The sequence below is a fragment of the Phaseolus vulgaris genome, chromosome 9 (assembly GCF_000499845.2).
Source record: "Phaseolus vulgaris cultivar G19833 chromosome 9, P. vulgaris v2.0, whole genome shotgun sequence".
Taxonomy (NCBI): domain Eukaryota; kingdom Viridiplantae; phylum Streptophyta; class Magnoliopsida; order Fabales; family Fabaceae; genus Phaseolus; species Phaseolus vulgaris.
Window position 1 is genome coordinate 7,169,890 of NC_023751.2, and position 27,755 is coordinate 7,197,644.

At 29.6% G+C, this 27,755-nt stretch overlaps 2 protein-coding genes across 4 annotated transcripts; both read left to right on the forward strand.

Annotated features, from left to right (window-relative positions):
- Positions 1–223: 223 nt before the first annotated feature.
- Positions 224–9,740, forward strand: LOC137823158 (cryptochrome-1-like). 3 transcript variants are annotated; one of them, XM_068628307.1, is made up of 6 exons: positions 356–1,097; positions 4,323–4,372; positions 5,441–5,659; positions 7,284–7,990; positions 8,397–9,197; positions 9,402–9,740. In XM_068628307.1, exons 2-5 carry the CDS (start codon positions 4,327–4,329, stop codon positions 9,177–9,179), a joined length of 1,755 nt encoding a protein of 584 aa, XP_068484408.1. In that variant the 5' UTR covers positions 356–1,097; positions 4,323–4,326; the 3' UTR covers positions 9,180–9,197; positions 9,402–9,740. The 3 variants fall into 3 exon arrangements, with proteins under 3 accessions (XP_068484407.1, XP_068484408.1, XP_068484409.1); XM_068628308.1 differs by having other exon boundaries at positions 509–1,097; positions 4,323–4,367; XM_068628306.1 differs by lacking the exon at positions 4,323–4,372 and having other exon boundaries at positions 224–1,097.
- A 12,603-nt stretch (positions 9,741–22,343) lies between these two features.
- LOC137821786 (probable protein phosphatase 2C 10) lies at positions 22,344–25,293 on the forward strand. Its single transcript, XM_068626538.1, is given in 7 exon segments — positions 22,344–22,550; positions 22,686–22,843; positions 23,478–23,489; positions 23,492–23,752; positions 23,860–24,136; positions 24,505–24,659; positions 24,754–25,293. Coding segments are annotated over 6 exon segments (882 nt in total). The 5' UTR covers positions 22,344–22,550; positions 22,686–22,804; the 3' UTR covers positions 24,892–25,293.
- Positions 25,294–27,755: the final 2,462 nt, after the last annotated feature.

Sequence of the window (27,755 nt, forward strand, 5' to 3'; positions counted from 1 at the left end):
TGTCATGATATTTGCAATAAATTGCAATGTTCCCTAGCTTTCAAATCAAATACACCAGGTCATTAATAAGCAACGTGTAGCAAATGCTGATATAATCCCTACTGAAAATAGCATGAGTTTGACAGATTTTGAGTGGTGTGTTGTGAAATGGAGAATGCGTTGAAGGTGAGGGAGTTGCGTGATTTTTGGTGTGAAAAAATAGGAGAGGAGAGACGTGGAAGATGGATTTGTTTTATTTATCGCATAGTGCATAGGATAAGACTAAGAAGAGAAAAAAAGAAAAAAAATCTACAAAACAAAAACTTGTGGCTGCAATTTCTCTATCAATTCATTGTATGTTTCCCCACACACAGTTACCCAACTAATCCTTTTCACTTCCTCTTCCTTCCAACATATCCCTCTCACTCTGTCCATTCTGTCAAACCCTGTTTTTTCGTACAACTAGCCATTGAAAGCAACAAAATACGCATTTGTTGTAAAATATTGATAATTTCACCAAAACCAGATTATCACAGTAAAGGCGAGTGCCACAACTTTAAAAGTCATCAACCCAATAATCACACGTTTCTTTTACCTATTTATGGCTTAAAATCTCCCAATAAACAAGTTAGACAGAGAAGCCAGGACGAGGAAGAAAGAGAGAAGAAGAGAGAACTTAAAAAAAGAAAAAGGTAACATATTCTGTTTGGTTTTCTTCAAAACAGAAAGAAAGTAAAGAGAAGTTATGAGATGAGATGAGATGGTTAAAACTGGTGTGTGAAAGCAGTTTAAGGTTGTAGAGATGAGAGGTGGCGGTGGATGCAGCATAGTGTGGTTCAGAAGAGATCTGAGGGTAGAGGACAACCCTGCACTGACGGCAGGAGTAAGAGCTGGTGCTGTGGTTGCAGTTTTCATCTGGGCACCTGAAGAAGAAGGGCAGTACTACCCCGGCAGAGTCTCCAGGTGGTGGCTCAAACAAAGCTTGGCTCATCTTGATTCTTCTCTCAGGAATCTTGGCACTCGTCTCATCACTAAGCGATCCACTGATACTGTTTCTTCTCTCCTCGAGGTTCTTAAGTTCACTGGAGCTACTCAACTCTATTTTAATCATTTATATGGTCAGTTTCCCGTTCCCTCTCCTTCTCTCACTGCCTTTTTTTTCTGGATCATTTTACTGTTTCTTTTCTGCCCCAGTATTTTATAGCATTCTACTTTTTGTTTTATTTCAACACTTGTCATCCCTGCAAATAGAATGAATGTCCAGATTCTGGGAAGTTTGCTAGTCATTTTGTATTGTAGGAACCTATATTACATCAATTGGGATAAATTCTATCGGGTAGAATTGTACAGAACAGGACATCACCGTTTTTTCAACTGATTTGTTTGCCCCACTTACATGGCTGTCTCTAATTAGTCATCCGTACAGATTACGTTGTCATTTCTATATATTCATCTTTTGGATTTTGTTTGTCTTCCGGGAAGACAAAAGAGAATTGTATAATTAATTCTTATGAACAGTACAAGCTTCTTATACATATATGTAGAGTACACATTACATGAGATATAATCCATAACCTTCTAACCCATAACCAACTGTTGTATTAATACATTATTTTTAACCTCCCTAAAGTCATGGTTGGTTATTTTTGTTAAACATTACCATGGATGAAATGAAGATCAGGTTTGAAATGCTTTGATCTAGAGTGTAATATGATATTAGTAACAAGCAAAACAACACTCATATTATTAGAGTAGATTTTTAGAGTAGAGGATGAAATACATATTTCAGTAAAAAGTAAGGAGAGTCATTTGATTTTAACAAGAGTCGCATCAATACTCCTATATTTCGTCTCAGTGTTGTTGTAGGATATCACCTTCTACTTATGAGAAGACTAAGAGACAAGATTGGATCCAAAACAAATACAATAACCAATAGTGGTCTTGTGATCATCAACATCAAAACCGCCAATTAGCATCGCTAAAGACAAGAATATGAAAATGTTTGATGAATGAGAATACCATGATCTATGGGTCAAGATAATGTAAAATATGTTTTACAGGTTTTTTATGATGTCCCTAGAAGCAATGCATGTATTGACAAACCTTAGAGACAACATAGGCAAGTTCTGGTCACGTGATCAAGATATATTGTAAAGCTTTTACGACAGAATGATAGACGGTGGGGTATAAAACAACAGTAGAGACATCTTGAGCAAGATGAAGGAATGAAATCATCGAAGTTGGTTGAGGCTTGTAATCCAACATGTTTGTGTGAGCTAAAAGATCTTTGATATACCGAGATTGATACAAGTGAATGTATCCATCTTTTGTCCAATAAACTTCAACACCAAAGAAATAATGCAAAGTCCCTAAATCTTTCAAGGCAAAAGAATTACATATTATGGATATAAAATAACTGATAGCATGAGACAAAGTAGTTGTGATGATTATATCATCAACGTAAAGAGGATAAAAAGAATAAACAAATCACATAATTTGACAAAGAGAGAGGAGTCCGTCTTTGTAGACCTAAAGCTCATGTCTTGCAAGGTGTAACTCAATTTTTGGTACCAAGATCGTGGCACCTTCTTAAGCCCATAGATAACTTTTTGTAGTTTGCAAATAATATTAGAATTACCTTAAACAAACTCAGGTGGTTTTTGCATACAAATTGTGTCCTCTAAATCACCATATAGAAAACACATTATCAATATCAATTTGTTTAATTAGCCAACAAGATGAAATATGAAGAGTTAAAATTATATGAATGGTAGTAGACTTAACTATTGAAAGTTTCACTATAATCAAAACCTTATGTCTGATTGAATCCTTTGGCAACCAACCTGGCTTTGTGCCTTTGAAAACTTTCATCGACACTAAAATTGTTTTTAAACACGCATATTAACCTAACATAGTTGCACCTGAGGAAAGAGGAGCAAGCGTCCAAGTATGATTTTTAAGAAAAGTGTTGCATAACTTTATATCAGTCAGGTGAAGATAACGCTTGCTTAACAAAAATTGGTTCAAGAAGAGCAAAGGGAGTAAGTAATGTATAAAGTTTTGGTTTAAAACACTAGCCTTGGCTCTAGTAGTGAGAGTTTCATTAGGAGCATTAATGGTGTTATTAGTACCGAGGAAATTATATAATAGAATAGGGACTATGATCAATGTTAAATTATTATGGAAAGATATATTAATAAGGATTATGATTAGATATAGATTTAATGACAAACAGGAGATAAGAGTTAGTGGATGACAAAGCATTTGTAGAACTAGTATAGCAAAAAGAATAATGTGGATCTGAGTGAGAAAAAAACATCTTCATTAAATATAAAATGACATAAGACATAAATTTTACCCATAGGAGACAAACATATGTATCATTTGCTATGGAAACTATAACCAAGAAACAAACAACTAGTAAAATGAAAATCTAGCTTATAACGATTGTAAGGAAGCAAAAGGGGATAACAAGCGCACCAAAACACTTTAAATCTTGTATAGTCAAGTTTGGAATGAAAAACATTTCAAACGAATTAGAGTTATTCAATAAAGGTGTAATGTGCAGCAATAATAAAAGTTTCAACCCAAAATTTAATAGGTAAAGATGGACCAGCAAGAAGAGTTAAACTCATCTCAATTATATGCCTATGTTTCCACTCAATAGCACCATGTTTTTCATGTATGAGTACATGTTAAACAATGACATATACCATTGTCATTAGGATAAGATTTTGAGGCTAGAAATTCCCTTTCGTTGTCGGGTTGAATACTTAGAAGTTTATGTCCAATTTGCTTTTCAGAAAAGTTTTAAAACGCATAAAGCCAACAACAACTTGAGACTTAGTATGAAGCAAGAAAGCCCAAGTATATTTAGAGAAAATATCCAAAAAATAAATATAATATCTAGCATCATTTGAGGCAGACATAGGACAGGGTTTCCAAACATCAATATAGACAAGTTGTAAAGGTGAAGTATACACAATTGTAGAAGATAGAAAATGAAACATGAGATTTTTCTTTAGCACAAGAATTACAAAATAATTTTTGTTTGATACATTGTTTAAATTTTTTCTTCACAATTTGAAAAGAAAAGTGACCAGGTCCAGAATGCCAAAGATTAAAATTTGGGAAACATGACACTAAATAAGTATTATTAGCAGAAAAACCAATAGAACGTTGAAACGCAGGGAAACATACAACCCATCCTTAATATTTCCTTGAAGAAAAATCTGCTTAGTGGCCTAATTTTTAACATAACAACAGTTTGGATAAAATTCAAAAATACAGATTATTATCTTTAGCAAAGTTTGAAACATTGATAAGATCTTTTTTAATTTCAGGAACATGCAACAAATGATTCAAATAAAAGGCAATGTTCGTGTATGGTATGGTAAAGCATGCATTTTGATTGACATACCTGAGCCATTACCTATTTTAATTGTGACATTGCCATGATAAGATGTTTTTTGTGAAAAAGGCATTAAGATCATTTGTAATATGATGAAATGCTCCACTATCTGAATATCAAAGCAGATCATTCACAGTGGAAGGTGCACTCAGAATAAACTGGTCATGATCCTCGTTAAATGTAGATGAGAATTGGAAAAAGTTAGCATGGGTATTAAATGAAGTATTCTGCTCATACCCGTGCCAACAATTAATGGTTGTATGACTACACTTTTCACACATTTTACATTGCTATTTTTTATTTTGCCCAAGAATCACGAGTATTATTCTTGGAACCAGAAAAATGCATGACGCTTTGATGTATGGTAGTTGATATGTTTCACCTTCTTGCCTTTTGTCTTTGTTTGAGAGACATAAATTTATTAAAATTTGAGAAGTTTCAAGACCCACCATCTTGGTGAGGATAAGAGTTGACATCGATGCAAGAAGTCAAGCGACTATGAGTTGTTCTTCTTGTTCATGAAGAAAAAAATCAAGATTGATATTGTTGGCATGAGAACTTTCATCATTCTTGAACCTTTGAAAGATTAGGGGGTTATTCAAGAAAATAGAAAGCTGGAGACCACGATTTGGTCGCAAGAATCCGTTGTTACTAGATGAGAAAATTGTCATCATTTAGATTAAGGGTGATGTGCATGATGAAGATGTTAAAGATTAAGAAAAAACTTTATGATTGAGCATGGTGAAGGAAGAAAAAGCCATTAGTGACCTTAATACTATGCAAAATATGACAAAACCAAAAAAGAGAAAAGAGAGTTGTATCATTGACTGTTATAGATAGTACAAGCTTACAATATATATATATATATACACGTCTAATTCATAACCATAACCATTTAACCTATAACCAACAACCATATTCATATATACATTATTCTTAATAGCCTCATGAGAATATAAAATACACAGTTAAATGGTTTATTTATACTTCATGATGACATTTTTACTCCCTTTAATTCTTGTGAAATGTTTGTGTTTTGGTATGTTACAGATCCCCTGTCACTTGTAAAGGATCACCGAGTAAAAGAGGTTCTAAATGCTAAGGGCATAACAGTACGTTCCTTCAACGCAGATTTACTATATGAACCATGGGATGTGAATGATGTCCATGCTCGACCATTCACAACTTTTGCTGCTTTCTGGGACAGATGTCTTAACATGCCTTATGACCCCGACTCTCCTCTTCTTCCACCTAAAAGGATAATTCCAGGTCTACTTCTATTCATTCACTTCCTTTCGTCTTAGATTTTGTTGAATCTGTGCTCATATGAATCTGGGTTGATTGAGAATTATACTGCATTATCATTGTGAGTGACTTCAATGGTGTTCTACTATGTAACCATGATGGTGGAAATAAGATTTACCAATTTTCCACCAAAGATGCTATAATAACATGTTTGTGGTAGATGAGGTGGACAATATATAGAGGGCTTTGTGAGTCAGGTTCTATGTTCTATTGAATGTTCTAATAAGAATTAAACTCAAATTCATAATTTTTTTTTTCACTACAAGAAAATCATGAAAGACAAACTAAACTAATTTTAGAAACAAAAAATAATTAATTGTAACTAAATTAAAAATTATTGTAGAGACTAAAAAAAATTATTTTTAAATTATTTTTTTATCATTGTTAAATGGTTTCTAAATTGATATTTAATTAACAACCAAAGTTTTTCTACCAAATTTAGAATCTAAATAATTGGTAGTTAAAACTTTGGTTGCTAATTAGATACCAATTTAGAAACTATTTAACAATAATAGAAATTAATTTATAAACCAATTTTTTTTTAATTTCTAAAATGGTCTCTAATTTAGTCACTATAACAACTAATTATTTTTTTGTTTCTAAAATTAGTTTCTATTAAAATCATGTAATGTTTGTAAAAGGAAGGTATAACAAAAGAAAATTAATTTATTTAAAGAAACAAATTATGGACAATAAAATAGAATACATAAGTTTGTTTTTTTATAAATAAAGGACGGATGTGAAATACAAGTAGGTATTGGTAACTAACACTATATCCCTCTAGTGAATAATTGTTGCACCATATAATATAATGATGTATATTAAATATTTGGCTAATGTTATCTAATGTTATATTGGTGATGGTATTTACAAGAGTCAAAGGTGGGTTGAATTGAAAAAATCAAGGCCGAAAGTGTTTTTAGAACAACAATAATTTGAATTCATATAAAGACGAAATAATTTTTCTCTAAGTCGAGGTTCTATCTATTATCCACGAAAGTATATGTTAAGGATTAACCCAATATTACAAAGAAATACGTGTTAGTTCTCCTTACCCATCCATCCTTTCTAAATAAAAATCTACACCATGAGATCTTTCATATTTGTGTGAGTATTCATGAATAATACAGCACAAATATCGTGGTACCTGCTCCCATTACCTTACCAAACAGGTTATAAAACATACATTCCTTTAAATTTTGAGCATGTTTTATTTAATTATCTATTTTCCATTTGTTACAAATTTTACTAACAGTTACATGCAATGCAGATATAGATATTTCCCCCCTACCTACTCTCAACATTGACTTTGGTCAATCTTTATCATAAGAGTGAAAAGTTTTCCAGTGTAGCCCACAATCTGTAACAGGGGGTTGCATTTTAGATGCACAAATTTATCGTTAACTTTTCATTTTAGCCTAAGCAAATAATGAGCTTTCAAAGATCACTGACTAAAAACAGAAAAATGGATTTGAAGAGTTCAATTTTTGCTTCTGATGTCAAAATTCCCCTAGTCTGCAACATGTAGGAGGTATTGTGATGAAGCTTTAATGATTTTTGGTTATTGAGAACTCTTGGCCTCTTTCAGGTGATGTGTCGAGATGCCCTAGTGATAGATTGGTGTTTGAAGATGAATCAGAGAAGGCAAGCAATGCACTTCTTGCTAGAGCATGGTCACCAGGGTGGAGCAATGCTAACAAGGCATTGACAGCCTTCATAAATGGTCCACTGATAGAGTACTCAACAAATTGCAGGAAGGCTGACAGTGCCACTACCTCACTTCTCTCACCCCATTTGCATTTTGGTGAGTTGAGTGTCAAGAAGGTCTTCCATCTTGTCCGCATCAAACAACTTTTGTGGGCCAACGAAGGAAACAAGGCCAGTGAAGAGAGTGTGAACTTGTTCCTTAAATCTATTGGTCTTAGAGAATATTCGAGGTACATTAGTTTCCACCACCCCTACAGTCATGAAAGGCCTCTTCTAGGCCACCTTAAGTTCTTTCCTTGGGTTGTAAATGAGGCTTATTTTAAGGCATGGAGACAGGGCAGAACTGGGTACCCTTTAGTGGATGCAGGGATGAGGGAGTTGTGGGCTACTGGTTGGCTGCATGATCGCATACGTGTTGTAGTTTCCAGTTTTTTTGTGAAAGTTCTGCAGCTTCCTTGGAGATGGGGAATGAAATATTTCTGGGACACCCTTTTGGATGCAGATCTTGAGAGTGATGCTCTTGGTTGGCAGTACATAACTGGTACACTCCCTGATGGTCGTGAATTTGACCGAATCGATCATCCACAGGTGTTGTGTTACTTTTGTGTCAAAGCTACGTAATTGATCTTTCTTCCGTGACCTTTTGGATTTATGATAATATGTGCCTGTAACATTTTACCCCGTCTCCTTTTACTTCCTCTCAACTTCTCCCTGTTGAAATATTCATTCACTCTTTTTACTTGTGAATTTGTTCTGCTATATGACCCATCATAAGTTCACAACTCTTACAAAAAAAAAGTTCAGATTTTTTTTCTTACAGATTTAATTTTGTTTGGATTGATCCGTGTATAGAATCAATAGGATTGAATTCTGAGTTTGTGGTTGTTATTGGTAACATTGGTTTTTAGTATGTCCCGTTGTCAGCAATTTGGATGCTGAAAATTGATAGAGTTTCTGGTAATAGATGCACTCATTTAGTTGTTGGATTTTGTAGTTTGAGGGCTATAAATTCGACCCCAATGGAGAATATGTGCGACGCTGGCTTCCAGAACTTGCAAGATTACCTACTGAGTGGATACATCATCCTTGGAATGCACCAGAATCAGTGCTCCAAGCTGCTGGAATTGAGCTAGGATCCAACTATCCTCTTCCAATTGTGGGAATAGATGCAGCAAAAACTAGATTACAAGAGGCATTATCAGAAATGTGGCAACTAGAGGCTACTTCAAGAGCTGAAGTGGAAAATGGAACTGAGGAAGGACTTGGAGAATCCTCTGAATCAATTCCTGCTGCTTTTGCGCAAGACACGCAAATGGAGGAAACTCATGAACCTGTTAGGAACAATCCCCTTCCTGTTGCTCGAAGCTTCCTGGATCAGATGGTTCCAAGCATCACTTCCACCCTGCTGAGAGTAGAAGACGAAGAAACTACTTCTGATCTTCGAAACTCAGCAGAAGAGAGCAGCGCAGCTGAAGTGCCAATAAATGTAAATGCACAACAGAATGCAGGAGGAGTTACATGGAACGAACGGATCTTGCAGAGTGCTCATAGGAATACACAAGTACAATACAATACTACAATGGAGCTAAGAAACGTAGCTGAAGATTCTGCCGTAGAATCTTCAAGTGGTACCAGGAGAGAACGGGATGGAGGTTCAGTTCCAGTATGGTCTCCCCCTGCTTCCAGTGACTCAGAACAATTTGTAGGAGATGAAAATGGTATTACAAACCTCTTCCTTGCAAAGGCATCCTCGGTCTCACCAATTACTGAATTGTAAGCAGCTACCTCAGACCGGGTAAGATTTCAAAAAACCCATGAAAGCATTGATGACTTTTTATATATACTATTACTGCCTATTCCGAACATTTAAGAAACATCTAATGAATCCTCAATGTTATGCTTCAAGTTTATGTTCAATATGTTCAGTGTTTAATGATTATGTTATGATCCCTTTTCATTTTTGTTGACTCCTTGTTATCTTATTAAATTTTGATCACAGGTATTTCATATCTAAAGCAATTAGACTAGAAGAAGGATAATGCACTATCACCTTTACTTTGAGATAAAGTGGGATGTTGAAGCCGCATTAGACATACATGTGTTAATTTCCGACTCCTTTTACCACCGGCTGACCTCCAATGTGTAGGAGATTTCAATTCATGCACAGTTCATCTGCATTTTCTTTGCTTTCTTGTACAATATTTGCTACTTGCTGTATGGTATAGTTTGTGTTGTTAGGGAGAAAGAGCCACCATAGGATCTTTGGTCTAATAATAAACTCAGATTTGTGCTTTCAGTTAAGGCAGATATATTAGTTATGATACGAGCTTTATTTACATTTTCTCTGCCCTACATCTATGCTAACCACTATAAAGTGCACCTCATCTTCTTCTCACATTTCTGAATCTTCTGCAGCATATTAATCTACACTGCTATAACACTTTCTATTTTGTTTTAGTAATTCATGTAATCATGGACATTATATTTTGACGGGTCACAGAGACAAATCATTGTGCTGTCTCCAGCTTTATCTGTTTTGAGTACCTAAGAGTTTGCGAATTTGGTTCTTCTTTTTTATGATAAAGAATTTGGTTCTTCTTTTAATGATAAAGAATTTGGTTCCTGATTTGTATACAAAGTGTAAATCGCCATAAAGTATATGCACACTGTTGCAACTGCGAAGCCAGGAAAATTAATTATTTGTACCCTTAACAAAAGCTTGCAATTTTCATTTGCTGTGTGTTAAGAGTGCTAAGATGATAATCATCACAATATGACTGTGGAGACACTTTATTTAATCACCAATGATGACTTTAAACAGAACAAAAATGTTCATTCAGGCTACAGTCATGTCTTTGCTTTATATTTTTTTCAATTGGGGAAGATGCCATTATACTTCCCTTTTCACACAAAAAAGTGTAAGGTAAAATCTATACCATGAATTGCTTTATAAAGTACAATTTATAGCATGAAACTTTTACTTTTTATTTAAATTTTAGAATTTTTTATTTTTTATTTTTACATTTTTTTTACATATATTTTTTCTTTTGGAGATTTATTTTAAAATTTACCTCTATAACCAACCAAAATAAATTCCTGCCCAACATGTTAAACAACTCTTTTTTTTTCTTCGGTGTTTGTATTTTTAATAGTTTTTTTAAAAGTAGTTTAAAATGATAATATATTACAATTTAAATTGTTGATTATAAATTGAAAATATAAAATATATGTCACAAATTATTGTAAATTTAATTAAATATAAAAAAGGATTACTTATCCTATATAATAAATAAACTAAAAGACTAGTATATGTTAATTAAATTATTGCTCCAAAAGGCTTAAAGTTATTCAACCGAGTTAATTGAGCCAAGAGATCTTATCTTCTTCTGTTTGGATTAAAAAAAAAACATAATTATAAGATGTATGTTTGTCATTCACTTGTTTCCAGTTGAATATCAACCTATCATATCATTGAAGAACATATTTTGCTTAAAAAAAAAAGTGTGCAATGGTATTTTTTTCTTAACAATAGATTTCGATGTTGTTGGATTCCATATTATTTGAAACATATGATGGATGGAAACCTAATGCTACATTTTTTATTCATAATTTTATAACAACTGATTGTTTTAAAGAGTTTTTTTAAGGTCCATTAGATAAGTGAGAAAAGTTTTGTAATTCCATTCGGCAAGGCCTTCCAAAGCAACTAAAAAAAGGCAAACCAAGAAAGTCATTGAGACGTGTTGACATTTTCTCCAATAATAATCTCTTCAAATTTGCTTTTAGAAGCTTATTGACAATGAAAGGGCGTATAGTATCAGAGGTCAAAATTATAAATTCTGCATTATTAAAATTTGTAAAGATATTCTCTAAAATCTAAAGATAATGATAGTGATTCGTTATTTCATTAAAAGAAAATTATTAAATAAAAATAAATTTTAAAAATAAAAAATATTATTTATCTTTTAAATTATTTATTAATAATAGAAACTATATACTAATAATTTTATTAATTCCTAAAATAATATCTAATTTAATTAATATAACAACTAATTTTTTTGTCTCTAAAATTGATTTTAATTTAATGATTTTCTAGTAGTATTTATTTATTGAACGTGAATCTTATATCATTTTATTTAATATTTTTATATAACATTACAAGCAGATCATTAAATAGAAACTAAGTTTAGAGACCAACATAACTAGTTACTGTATTAACTAAAATAAAGATCATTTTATAAACTAAAAAAATGATTGGTATCTAAAGTAATTTTTATTATTAAAAAAAATTAGAGTAATTTATACATTGGTATTTAACCATTACACTACAATTCATAAAGAACAGTCGTTAAAAAAAAGGCGATGACAATTTTGTAGTTTTTCTTAAAATTTCAGTGTTTTTAATGACAGTTCTTGCCTGAACTGTCGTTATATATGTGTCTCAATGTAAACTGCGACAATTCTTTGTTGAATTGTCGTTATATATGACTCTTGTTCCTTCGCACACCCACACACCACCACTGCGAACTTAGCTGCACTCGCAATTCCACTATCGAATGTCAGTATTTTTAGGGTTTAGGATTTTAAAGTTTTTAATAAATATTTGAATGTATGTGTTAATTAGTTAATAGTTATGGTTTGTGGGAACTTCATTTAGTGTGACATTAAAGAGAATAGTGATAGATTTGGAGTTGTCAAAAATTAATTCGAAAAAACTCCAAATGGCCATAACTTTTCATAGAGAAGTCAGATAGAGACGCTTAAAAATATGAAGGTTGCTCGAAGGGGATTGGGATTCACCAAAATTCCAAAAATCTACCATTTACTATTATTTTTTTATTTTTTAGTATTATTTAGGTATCTTTCAAGTATTTTAAGGTTTTAGTTCTCATATTTTCACTTGTCAAAAAATTATGAAATTTTGCATGATGTTTCGTAGTTTAAATTAGATATTTATCAACCCATTATGATTATATTACATTCACAAATTTATTACTCAAAATGTTATGTGTTCTAACATAAAATCTTATTGTTTGAGTGTTTATTTTGGATATAACATGTTGAATGGGAGGGAAAGTGAACCTAAAGGTATTTAAAGTATATTTGTTCACTCATTTTAATGTGTCTAATTCATTCATTTTTTTTTCTTTTTTTTATAAAAATTAAGGATCAAATTGGGCTAAGAAAGAGTGCCCCAGTCGTAACAAGACTAGGTGATAAGTGTCTAATTTCAGTAATATTTCATATTAAAATATAGGCACTTATGAGGATTTATTGCTAATTTACATATAAAATAATAATCCCTAATTTATGAATTTATACTTTTTTATATTTTTTATGATCTTTATTTGAATAAGAGTATTTTATTCCCAAATTTGGTGTTAATTGCAGATTTCTAAGGAAGATTGGAGATTTGGATTTAAGATGAATGATTTGAGCTAAAAGGATAAAGCCGGAAGGTCCTAAAATGGAAAAAGATGCAAAGAAAGATTTGGCTTTTTTTATGTTTTATTATTTAGCCCATTAGCGCGACACATGAAACAACTTAACCCTAAAAAACTAGGATAAATAGAGGGCTAGAGATTCAACCCTAGTGAGCCAGATTGAGAGGAAAACACCATAGAGTGAATTGTAACCCAATTGGGAGAATGGAAGGTGCTAGAAGTATGCGTGGCTAATTCTATCCTTTGGGATTGGGAGTAATCTGCTCAAACTCTTATGTATTGAGGTGATATTTTATATATTAATATTTGATTCTTGATTGATTATTGGTATTGTTGTTTTACTTTTAACTTTCCGTGACAAATTGAGAATCTTAAATCTGACCGAGAGGTATTTTTAGGGTTCAGACCTAAACATCAATACTTAGCATATTTGAGTGCTAGAGATAGACTTGAAATGTTAATTGCCATTAACATTTGAGTGTGATTTCTAAGTTGTTTTTATAAGTATGCGAGAGATCGATATTTAGGAAACATTCTTAAAAAATTTATATGCGAGAGATCGATATAAATGAATTTTCTACGGGCATCAATTTCAATCAAAGAACTTAATATTAACATGTTAATCAAAATACATGAGAGTGAAAGAGATGAAACATAATCCCTATTTTTTCAATTGAAGCAACTAATTCTTTGTTTGTTTTCTTATTGATTAGTGTCAACATCATCACTTCAAACTCTTTTTATTGTTCTGTTGTTATATTTAACAAATATTGTACTCGATAATTCACTGTTCCTTGTGGGATCGATATCCGTCGTTAGGGACAATTATTACTTCTGACAAACACGACGCACTTGCCGTAAAAAGTCATCAAGCGGGCACCCTTTTTCATATTGCATGCAAGTCTTTACCACTCATCACATCCCGATAAACCTGAAGGATCGTCTCATTCATTCATTTAATAACATTTATTTTCACTTGCAGTGCAATAAATAATCTGAAAATTATGAGTACGGTTATTATTATTATGTTATTTAGTGGATGTCAATTATTGTCTGGAATTGATAAAGATTAGGATCAGGTAATTTATCAATCACGTCACCTACAATAACTACAGTTCCAGAAACGTCTTTGTATGTTCTTTTTAACCGTCGTTAAAGCATTGTTTTGTACTACCAAGGTTTTAACTACTAACTACTTTATATTCTAAATTAGTCTCTACTAGTCTTTTAGATACTAATTTAAAATATAAAATATAAGTACCTAAAATCTGTATAACTAATTTAGATATCATTTTAAAAACTATTTTATAATTTTTTATTAATAATAAAAATTACTTTAAATATTAATAATTTTTAATTTTTAAAATGATATTTAATTTATAGTTAATATAATAATTAAAAAAAATTATCTATAAATTTAGTTGTTATTTAATGATTTAGTTATAGCGAAAAGACAAGTGTTGAACTCCACCAATTTAGTTGGAAAATTAGTGATTGTTGGTGCCTTTTAAGAGAATGAGAATCATGGGACAAGGTAAGGCATAAAGCCTATCACTACTCATGAACGATGAATTTGTCATTGAATTGCCTTTTTTGGGAGTGTGCTTTGTCTTTTTTAAGAATCGTGGAGAGAATTATTTCTTCTTCTGTTTTTTTCTTTTTCCTTCTTAATTCCTTACCTATGAAAGCATTGGATTCTACTTTAACATTACAAGCCAACCTCAATCCCTTAAAGCCTAGAGGCTAGTGCCACTAAACCATTGGAGCAGTGGTTACATAAAGTCCCTCATCTCATCTTAATGTACACGAGACGAAGAAAAAGAACCTGCGGATTTATGCAGTTTCCAAATTAACTCAAGTTGAAATCTGAAAGCCAAATACATATATATATTAAAGTATGCATGCATATCTTCAGGTGCTTCACAACTAGCTGTTTTGAATATGGTAGAGAAGATTCGTACACAAAGATGCTTTGGATGCAGACTTCAGCACTAACTGTCATTAATTAATTCATTGAAAGGCAATTTACAGTGGTTGTGGCATTAAACTAGCAATTTGACCATGTGGGGAATCATATCAATCAAAGTTAGAAATGGAATACTAATTATATGAATAAAAGTGTGGCTTTTTGAAATCTGAATGTGAAAGAAAAACCTCCCCATAAAATTAAAGTAAATTTGGAGCCTGCAATGCAAAAATGGTGGTATGTGCTATGAAATTATAGAAATATGGTGGAAAAGAATCTAAAGACGGCTTGGTTTGACTTGTTCCAATGCTTTTTTGAAAGGTAAAAAAGGTAGGAGTTATCTTTTGAATAAGAGTATATTTGATTTTTGTCCATTTGTGATACGTATAGTGTAGTTCATGTGGTCCTATGAAAATAAAATGCATCACATAGCATAAAAATCTTATTTGAACCACCATGGAGGGGACAATCGCAGCCTTATACACCTCTATGCCACTACTTTTTCAATTATATATCATATATGGCTGATTAAAAAAGAAAAATGATGTGTGAACTCATATACTATATCGCATTACTTATGAAATATATAAGATGGTCAAATTTAAATAAAATTTTGACCATGAAAATCATATTGTAATTTGAGACATATATATTATATTTTTATATGTATAGACATAAATAACTTTTAAAGAAACCAAATATATTTTTTCACCTGGATTAGACTATTATAAGTTTAATTAAATATTGAAGGTTGTTGTAAAAGTAAAAGATACAAAAATTAGAAGAGTTTAATTTCTGAATTATAAGTATAAAAAGTAAAATACATATATAAAAAATTATTAAATAAAAATCATTTTTCGATACAAAACATAATTAGTTATTACATTAATTAAATTATATACTAAAAAATTATTAGTATTTAAAGTATTATTAATAAAATTTTAAACTAGTTTCTAAATTGATATTTAATTAGTTACTAAGATTTTAGTTATTCATTACTTTAAATTTTAAAGTTGATAGTTAAAATATTGATAGCTAACTAAATACTAATTTAAAAATTAGTTTATATATTTTATTAATAATAAAAATTATTTTAGATATTAATAATTTTTTAAATAATATTTAATTTAATCATGTACACTAATTTTTTTTTCTATTTAATGATTTTTTTAGTGATAATTAAAAAATATTAAATATATTTTTAGTGTAGATAAAAACACTACAAGAAAACAAGTTATTAGCTTCCAAATATTTGCGTGGGCAAGCAAGGGACGCTAATATCGTCGGCTAAAATGGCGTAAAACCCATGCAAAATAGCATTCAACGCAAAACCGACGCACTTGTGGATTTAATTTTTTTATAAAAAAAAATTCAATTTGCGTCGGCCGTGGCCCACGCATATGCATCGGCATAATAATAATAATAATAATAATAAGTATAATAATAAGTATAATACAAATCATATTATGATAAAAGAATTTGTTTAGTATAGTGGTTAAAGCTTCTTTCTCACCAGGAGGACCTGGGTTTGAGTCAAAAGCATATGCGTCATCCATTTTACATGGACAACTCACTGGCCCCCGCTATTGCTTCCAAGGTTTTTGCGTCCGTTTTTGGCCCACTTTAGATCCTTGTTTTCTTGTAGCGAAAGGAATAAGTTTTGACTTTTGATTCTTATAAAACAATTCTTTACTTTTCATTTTTGTAAAATTTGAAATAATTTTTTAATTTTTTTTGTAAAACATGAAGTTTAGATTTAGTTTCTGTAAAACATTTTCTTTATTTTTATTATTATAAAATTTAAAATCACTAAATTTAATCTCTAACCATAATTTCGAAATAGATAAATATACTATATATTTTATATATCTTAAAGATTTCACATGTTGTCATTATTCTAACACAATTTTTATTATCTGAAAATAATAAATAAAATAAAATGAGGCACTTTATGGGTGTTAAACTCTTATATAAATAATTCCAACACAAGTTTCTTATCACTCAAACAGTTGGAAATCCAACCAACATTACAACACATCAGCCACATTAACATACCATAATAAGATAAAGAGCACATTAATATACAATTACATCAACCTTCCAAAGAAACACATTCTCAAGACAAGACACAAAAGTCCAACAACTAAACTCAATCTTTGCCAGCAAACAAAAGTAAACCAAACATCCAAGCGTCAAACACATCAAACTGACCCTGCGATGAGGATATAGATGGCAAAAAACCTGCACAAAACACACAACTTCTTCCAAATCTGGACAAATCGTTAAACAAGAATTAACAAACATCAATCTCTCAAATATTTCATATAACATAAAGGTTCCAAACATCAATGCGAGCATGATAAATCAACTCATCTTTGTTTTACCTAACTCAAGACCAAAATCATCAAACCAACCTTGTCAAGAAGGAAAAAAAAACCAAAAAAATCTACACAAAACACACCACTGTCAACTTTGGACAAAACTTTAAACATAAATCACCAAATAACACAATACTAGTGGATATTTTTTTTATAATAGACACTTGACCTTTTATAATATACAAACACTTAATGAATAATCACATAATATTAGACATTAAAAATAGTGATATCTGAATTTAAAACAACTAAAAAGAAAATAAATACCAAAATCAAAACACATTGATTTTACTTAATTTAAAAACAAAGTAAACTTTAAAAAGAATATGATAGATGTGATTCTTAAGATAATTAATTAAAAATTATAAAGTTCCCATGTATAATAATTGGAATTTAATAACATTAAAAAAATTATTTACAGTATCAATATGTAGAAAAGTTTCATTAATTATACAACTATGATAAAAAAAATATCATCAAAAGAATTGTAATTAGATAGCAATGTAAAAAAAAACTAAAAAGTAATGTTTACTGTTTTAAGCAAGTGTAATCAATTAATATAATCATTAAATATTTTGGAGATAATTTATAACAATACATGAAGAAAAATACTTGTTTTCGGATAAGATTTTAGTTTAGTTTATTTTAAATCTTATATATATCCTAAATCAAAAAAGTTTTTGTTTTTCTTGAGTAGAAAGATATAATGGAATAGTCAAATTTAAGACCAATTCAATTCGTTGGTCAATGATTCTATAGTTTTGATTATTGCAAGCAAAGAAAAGTTTCAACTACTTGATGAAGGCACCAAGAAAATTGGTTCATTTTGAATTAAATTAACATTAATGTGTATTATAATCAATGCTAACAAAAGGTTCTTGGCTTTCATCCCAAAATAAAAAATTAGGTCTTCGGCCTTTACTATGCAGGCTAGATTAAATTAAGGCACAAATACACTAACCAATCGCAACAACTTCTAAATCAGTTACTACACAACTAAATATTTACTTTATTAATAACTATTTCAGATTTCATTCTTTTTTTTAAAAAAATATTTTTATATACATTTTAATTTATGTAGATTTTTTTTTCTATCTTATGTCCTTTCAAATTAAAGTTAAAACTGGTTTTTTTCTTTTCATTTCTCATGTTCCTTTTTTTCTACATTTTTTTATTTTTCTATTTTTTTTTTACACATCTCATTTGTTTTCTCTCTAATTGATGACTTCACGTCCTTTTACCTTAAATTTAAATTTAATAAATAATATCTTAAATCTAACCAAAACAACATGAAATTAACTAAATTATATAAATAAATATTAACATGTATATTGAATTTAAAATCAATATAAACATTAATATGTAATAATAAAAATATAATAATAATTACATTTTGACTCAATAAAATAAAATAACATAAAAATATTAATAGGAAGACAAATTAGTACATATATTACTAAAAAAATTATTAAATAAAAATTAATTTTACTGATAAAAAATAATTAATTATAATATTAATTAAATTAGATATTATTTTAGAAACTATTTATTGATATTTAAAGTAATTTCTATTATTAATAAATAATTTTAAAATTAATATCTAATTAACTATCAAAATTTTAGCTACCAACTATTAATAAAACTATTTTAGATATTAATAATTTTTTAATCTATAATATTTATTTTATTCAATAGTAATTAATTATTATTTTTTAATAAAAATAATTTTTATTTAATAATTGTTTAGTAGTGTATTTCACTTGATTATATAATAAAAATATCATTTTATTGTATTAATTGCGTTATAAAGTATTTTTGCGATTATAAATTTGGAGACCAAGATATGCTCCTATTATCTCTTAAAGGGGAAAGATAAAATTATAAGGAAAATAAATAAATTATACTAAATTAATACTATACCTTTTAAAGTATTCTAATTAAACTCATGTTTTTTAAACTACATAATTAAATTGAAAGTTGACCTCTCATAAATTATATTTATAAAATTTATATTAATTTAAAATTATCTATATATTATTTATATAAGTTAAAATTGACATAATTTATACTAATATATTCATTATTTAATTTAATATGAATAATTATAATAGTATAAAATTATAATTTAACTATTAGATTAACAAAATTATTATTTTATATAAAATGAGTGACAATATAACATCAACTAAGTGAAAAAATAATATTTTAAAAACAAAACTTAGAAAATCTCCTGTTATGAAACCCATTTTTATAAATTTGGAAGAACTTATGCTCACTTTTAGTTTAAACATGAGCTCTTAATTTATTTTAGTAGGTTGTAAAATGAATTTTATATTTTCATTTTTTTATTTTTTATTTTTTATTACAAATTAAAACTGCAGAATAGAAATCAGTCTGAGGTCATATTTTATTATTAATTTATGCATTTCCTCTTTTTTTTTTTACGGAAATGTTATTAAGAGAGAGTGAGAATTTGAATTTCTCAAGTTGAAAAAAAAGTAGTGGTACTAAAAGTACCACATTATTCTTTTGAACCTATTTAATACATTATTATATTACTTTTAATAAAAAAACGGATATTTTTAGCTGGTAAGAAAGTTGATGCTTCAAGCTTAACTTTCTTTTTAATAAAAGTTTTCAGGTTAGACATCATTGTACAACTTATCACTATACAACTTGACATTTCAACTAGGCTTCAAGCTTAACTCTTTAATTTTTATAGATTTAATTAAAACTTTGAACTTTATTTGTTTACAACTTAATTATTTTTTTTTATAAAAAAATCTTCAATTATGTCATTTTTATTAATATAACATTTTAAAATATTTTAATATCAATATGTTAATAAAATTATGCATAATTGTTTAGGAATCAAGTCCAATGACAATTTAAATACATATTTTTTTAATATTAAGAAATGTCTTCTAAGAATAAAATCGTAATGGAATTTCAAGTTCTAAAATGAACCACATCTCGTATGCAGTTATTGACCTTAATACTGTTATTTAAGCATAATAGATTGAAATATTGACATAATTTATGATAATGAAAAAGTGATTCAAAAAACGAATCCTAGTTCTCTTATTCATCAATTGAGGTTTCTTCCGGTACATTCAATAGTCTCACGTTACTTAGGAGTTAGAACTAAGAGTAATTTAAATACACATTTTTCCTGTAACGGACTTGATTGAAATATTGACATCATTTATGATAATGAAAAGTGGTTTAAAAAACGAATCATCGTTCACTTAGTCCTCAACTAGGATTTGTTATGATACATTTAATAATCTCACGTTACATACGAATCGGAACCAAAAGTATCTCTCCCTTATTTGATCATAACAATATTATCTTAGAAACCATGATTGACCTTAATCATATTATCTTAACTGATTTAAGGTTGAAACAATATATATTTAAAAAATATAGGATTTTCACAAATACATAACTCAAATTAATTAATAAAATGCAAACTTTGAAATATATATATATATATATATATATATATATATATATATAAAAGTAATTGTTAATTTATTTATTTTTTAAGATAATAATTTGACATATTTATAACAAATATAAAAGTTTTTAAAACTATTTATAACTAAATAAAGATATTTTAACAATTTTGTATTGATTGTTGACTTTCAAAAGAATCGTAATATCCAACATTGAAATATTCTTCATTTACCAAAGACTTTTTTTAAAATTTCCTTAAATAACGAATTTAGTTGTAACCCAAATTGACTATTGACCTTATTTTAAAAATAAAAATCAATGTTGATTACAAAACATAAACAAACAAGAGTATCTACCAAAATCTCAAAACTTAGAAACAAAATCAAAATCAAGGTATCTTTGTGAAATCATTATATAAAGGTAAAATGTGAGAATACTTCCCTAGATATAGACATGAAGAAACAACTCCGTCAATCCAAAATTGTAAGACATCACATTAGTCCAATATCTATAATACTTAATAATATATGATAACTTATTTTTTATTGTTTTTGTTTTTTTATATAGTTTTATGGTATCCCTTTTAATTTTATTAAATGACTTTTTAATTTCCAAAATATAGACGAAACTACCAATAATGATTATTTTATTTTATCTTTCATCTATAATTTATAACAATTTAATAATAAGAATTGGTTTTGATAACTGTTTGGCATATTATTTTTACCGTTTTTATTCTTTTTGTAGTTTTACTATACTATATCACTCACATTTTCATTAACATACGTGTTTTTAATTTTCATAATATACAAGAAACTACAATAATTATTATTTTTATTTTGCTTTTTATTTAGATAATAAAAATTTGTTTTAATAACTGTTTTTCAATGTGCATATTCTTTTCAAGCATTTTCACTCTTTATATACTCTTTCCGTATCACTTTTATTTTCACTAACCAAATTTTCGATTTGTTTTTCATTTTATTTTAACGATTATTACATAATTAAAGTTTTAATTTTATTTTTTTATTTTTTATTATCATAAAAAAAACGTAAACACGCATGCACTATCATGACTATTTCAACTATTATATAAAATTAATGTAAAACAGAAGTTTTAAAAAAAGGAAGTTAATACTTTAAGTTAATTTGAGTCATTGTATATACTATAAATATTTTCTTTAATTATAATAATTCTAACTGTTTATACTAAAGTCTGAAATTAAAAAATATAAAAAAAAAACAATATCAGTTAAAGAAGTGTGTAACGCTACGGAAGTGTATTTAATAGGAGCATGATATATACAGACAATGTGTAAAACCGCGTAAGTCGTCTTACTAAAATGGTCATTTTCTTTTCTTCTTAAATCTGCTTTAATGTTCATAAAATTACTATATATATGTGAAGATTAAAATAATAATATAATATTATATTAATTCTAAGATCCGTCTGGTTTTTAATTTAATAATTATGGTTTATGAAGAGGGAAATAAAGATTAAGCTTTTTTAAAAGAAAAAATAAAGATAGTTATTTTATAATACAGTAGAAAACTAGAAAAGTCAACAGGAAAGAAGTCATTGGTATGTGTTTGTGGAACCCTTTTTCTTTGGCAACAGAAAAATATAATATTTTTTCCGTCTTTGTGAAGCTTAAGGTTCCCGAAACGGTTACATAATAATATCATAACAGAGAAAAACATAGGCATCATACGATTCCTTTCTGTCTCATACACAACATAACCTTCCTTCAAAATTTATCTCTTTGCTTTATTTATGTTCTCCCTCTCTCATTCATCTCACTCGCTTCTGTAATTTAGATTTTGCAAACTGCCAAAACAAACAGCATGAACCATCCTAGTCCAAGTGCAAGTTCAATCCTTTCTCAAATTTGATTGGACCGGTGAGCTTAGATTCGTTGTTAGCTCACTTTTTCCTTTCCTTGTGTCACTGCTTGGTCTAGTGGCTTTTCTGGGGTTTTGGGTTGTTCGTGAAATACTGTTTTTGAGAATTGTCTTTGGGTTTTTTTATCACACAGGTTGTGATTCTGGAACCGGGAAGTGTTTTTTTTTTTCAAATTTGGATTCAAGGTGTCAGCCAAGAGGTCTGTGCTGAGAATTAGTTGAAGCAGCTGCTAAAAAAAAATTCTTTCCATTCATGGATAAGTTGTGCTGTTTTAAGGCTTCCTACTCTCAGGTAAGAATGTAACTTTTAGTAGTCTTGAGCTTATGCATGAAACGTTATATGCTGTATATTGAGTTTGATAGAAATTATATGGCTATGTTCCTAGTTTTTGTTGGTCACTGGCTTTGAGGGAAAACTCGAATTATTTGACCAAATTGCAGTGTTGTGAATTCTTCATTATTGCGTTATAGTACTTATGTTGGAAACCTGTACTTGTTATATTTCGAAGGGGCATGGTTCACTCTTTTCTGTCACTCTACCCTGTCTTAATCTAGAAGTTTAGTGTATCTAATTTGCTTGGCTGGTAATTTAAATTTGTTATTGAATTCTAGTGTTGTCTGCATCCTCGTTTTTATTGGGATTAGAAATCTGGGTTTTGGAATGACAGGGGAATAAAGTGATTCAATAATTAATAGTAGAAGACAACTAACCTAGAAGTCTGTATTTGAGCAACCTCACTCAAGGTTTAGATACATCCAACAAAACATGTTTTGTCTTGGTCATTCCTCAGCATCTATTAGATGGCTCCAAGAACTCTGAAAGGTTCTATTTTTGTTTGATAGGAGGTTGTTAATGTAGTGAAGGCGGCTTTGTGATGCAATCGAATACTTATCCTCCTTTCTACCTATGTCACCTGCATTGGCAGGACTATTCAATTTCTCTGTGTTGGTTGCTTTACAGCTTGTAGCAGCACGTTCTTCATCCAGCACTGGTAAGGGGAAAAATCATGAAGGCTCAATTAAGTATGGTTTCAGCCTTGTAAAAGGGAAAGCTAATCACCCAATGGAGGATTATCATGTTGCCAAGTTTGCACAGATAAAAGATAATGAATTGGGTTTATTTGCTATCTATGATGGCCACTTGGGTGACAGTGTGCCAGCCTACTTACAAAAACATTTGTTTACCAACATACTGCGGGAGGTTGGTTGAAACTCTTCAGTGTTGTGAAAAATCAATATATTTCCTGTGTTTGAGATCAAAATTCAGATTGGAATTGTTACATTCTTCTAATTCATTTAATACCCCAGGAGGAATTTTGGGAAAACCCCAATCTTTCCATCTCAAAAGCATACCAGAGCACAGATAAGGAAATTATATCACACAGTTCTGATCTTGGGCGTGGTGGATCAACAGCCGTAACTGCTATATTGATCAATGGGCGAAGGTTGTGGATAGCTAATGTTGGAGACTCACGAGCTGTTCTTTCAAGAAAAGGTCAAGCTGAACAAATGACTATAGACCACGAGCCAAACATGGAACGAGGCAGCATTGAAAATAGAGGTGGCTTTGTCTCTAATTTGCCAGGTACTTCAAAGCTTCCATTCCACTCTTTCAATTTATGGAGTGTATGTGCCTTTTAATTCTTGTTTCTTGTATGGATCTCCACTTTTTGTTTATTAGAAATATTCTTTTTCTTCATTTTACTCTAACCATATACCCAAAAGTCAAGGGATTTTTACTAATGGAGATAAACTGTATTCAAGTGCTAATATCAAAGAACTATAACAACGACAATGAACTTAAGTTTTTTTTTTCTTGGCTGTGAAATCAGCACTACAATAGTAGTTATCAAATGCTTGTGGTATTAGTGAGATTGCATTTTTGGGAGCACTGAGTCTCCGTAACATAGATACTCAATGTAACATTAATGATTTAAATAATGGTGATGCAAGGTGATGTGCCTAGAGTAAATGGACAACTAGCTGTTTCTCGTGCATTTGGAGACAAGAGTCTCAAGTCACATTTGCGATCAGACCCTGATGTACAGGATACTGACATAGATGTTGATACTGAGATTCTAATCATTGCAAGTGATGGACTTTGGAAGGTGAAACAATAGTGTATTGTTGTTTTCATGGTTCTGGCTTTTAGAAGTTCAATGTAAAATCGAAAAAAGAATTCATTTGCATGTGATAAACCAGGTAATGACGAATCAAGACGCAGTGGATATTGCTAGAAGATCGAAAGACCCACAGAAGGCAGCTAAGCAACTTACTGCTGAAGCATTAAAAAGAGACAGTAAGGATGATATATCTTGTGTTGTGGTTAAATTCAGGTGATGGTATCTTTGAAACCACGTGTCATATTGGGGTGAAGTTTATAACAACAATAAAGGTACATCTCTATGAAGCATGTCAACTTATGGTCTGGACCAAACAACATTACATGTTTGGGTTAGTCCTGACTGAACTTTTCTGAATAGGTAATTATACAAAGAAAATAGAAGGGCTCGTCAAGCTCTGAAATTGCTTTTTTTTAATTAGATTTTGTGGTTTGAGAATGTTTGATTTATTTTCTGCAAAAGTGTGACTACTCAGAATCTGCTGTATATTGTGTTTTTATTCTTCATAAAACACCTAGCGGCTGTGTAAAAGACGAATATGCTTCTAGTTATCGATTGGGGTATAGTGAGTGCAAGGATGATTGGTCCTATTCACGGTTGTATTCCACATTCTTTGATAGACATGACATTGAACCCTTTTTCCTTTGTTCCATTTTCCAAATGAGAGGTTCCCAGCTTGCTTGGCCTTTTCACAGATTTTTCATGATCCACTCACACGCTTTTGGTACAATATTTCTTGTTTCTGTTTAAGGACTAAATAAGAGGACGTCACAAAAATAATGAACACCAAAACTGAGATTATTTATCATCACTTTTGCTATGCTTAATATTTTATCTTTCCTGAAAACTATTTTTCTCAAGTGTCATGTTCTTTTTAAACCTTGATTTCTGTATTGTATGATTGCTTAAAAGATTTTTGAAAATGTTAGTCAATTTTTGTATACTATCAACTAAATCGTTTTTATTATATTTTTTTAATAAATTATTTTAAAATCAATAGACTTACATTGATAATAAATTGAATGGAAATGTAATAAACCTTTATATTATTCTAATTAAATTCTAAAAGATTTCATAAGAATGATTTATAAAATATTCATATCATACTCTTGAATTTAACTTTTTTATATTTATATAAGTTAAACAAAAGCCTCTGACAAACACTCCCTTTAGTTTACAATATAAGAGTTGAATATACTTGAGGCTTTGAAAATCATCATTAGACGTTAAAACATATTGTTCGTGGTTATATTTGAAATGTCATCGGGTTTTGAAAAGATAATTTATACTATCATTTCTTAACTCTAATTTTTAATCAATTATTAAAGATAAATTTGACTTTTATTTCTATAAATTTGTTATTTAAGTGAATATGTATATTTATACCTATATATAAAGGGGATTACTCTTCTAACTGTCATATAATATTATTTCAATTTTATTCTTAGATTTATATTTTATTTCATTATTTTAAAAATTTAAAAATATATTATTTCATTTTTTTAACAGTTTTAAATGTATAACAGAAATATATAACAGAATAGATAACATTATTTTTAAAAATCAAAATTAAATATATCTTTTTCTCCCATCATTTTCTCCCATTATTTTCTCTCATCAAACGATCTTTTCATTTTCATATTCAAATTCATATTCAAAATATGAGAAGTCATCATTACGTTCCACGACCACGAACCCAGGAACCCAACCAGTAAGTGTTGTCTTTCAATTATAAAATAGAAGATGAAATTGCAAATAGAAGATGAAATTGCAATGTATGAATTTACTTTTATTTTTTATTTATTGATAATAACATTATTCTTATTGTGCTAATACATAAAACATTGAAAGGGAAAGAACGTACCGCTGCAATTGTCAGGTTGAGTGTCATGGCGGTAATGGATTCTGACTCAACGTCGAGTGTGGAACGGATGACCGTAGTAACGAAGTCGGCGATTTTGATTGACTCACCGCAGACATAAGCAAAGAGAGATTGTTCGATGGGCCACCGATGTAGAATTGTGGGAGAGTGGATTCATAATGGTAGTTGATTTTCAATTACAAGGATTCCATTTAGAAACTGTTGCCACGGTAAAATCCTTCAGGTTTCAAATTTTTTCAAACTTTTTAAATTTGAAACTTTTCAAAATTTTAAATTTTAAAAATTTTTAAATTTTAAATTTGCGAAATTTTTAAATTTCAAAAAATTTCAATTTTTCAAAATTTCAAACCCTAAAGTAAAACACTTCAAAAAATTTAAAATTTAAATTTTAAAAATTCTTAAATTTTCAAAAATTTTAAATTTTTTAAACCCAAAAAATCTTTAAATTTTAAAATTTCGAAATTTTCATATTTCAGAATTTTCAAATTTTCAAATTTTGAATTTTAAATTTTTTTAAATTTTCAAATTTAAATATAAACTGAAGGCTTTATAAACCCATCAAATATCTTTTTCGTTTTCTATTTTCTTATTCAAAATATTAGTCGTAATTTTGTTTCAAGAACCACGAAATCAAATCAACCAGTAAGTAGTGTTTTTCACTGGCTTCTACACAGTTGACTCTTGCAAATTCGTAAGTATGTATATAATTATTGTTTTGTGTTTCTTATAATAATTACCAAAACCATTCTATTAACAAGATTCTCCATTTTTTTTGTTTCGTGAACATTTATAACTCTCTCAAATTAATCTTTTGGTCTCATTACCTTTTCTCTCTCTTATTTTCTCTCTATTCTTTGTATCTCTTTTCTTCCTTAATCTCTTTTAATTTTATTGTCTGCGATTTGCAGTTTGAAGAACTTTCACGCGTTATGGCCTAGGATTTGCAAGCTATTATGGGATGCACCATTGCCCTAGCCACCACTATGGACAACCCGAATCTCATTCTTTCTCAAGGTTTTTGTGCTGAACAAGATGACCTACTTTGTGAATTTCGGAAATTCTCATAAACCAAAACGGTGCTTAATGAATTGGAAGAGATTTACAAACCTTTCTACCCTCATGTTCATAACAACCCTCACCCCATCATTTCATGTTTCCAACCTATCCCTCATAAAAATGTCAAAGAACTCAAACTATCA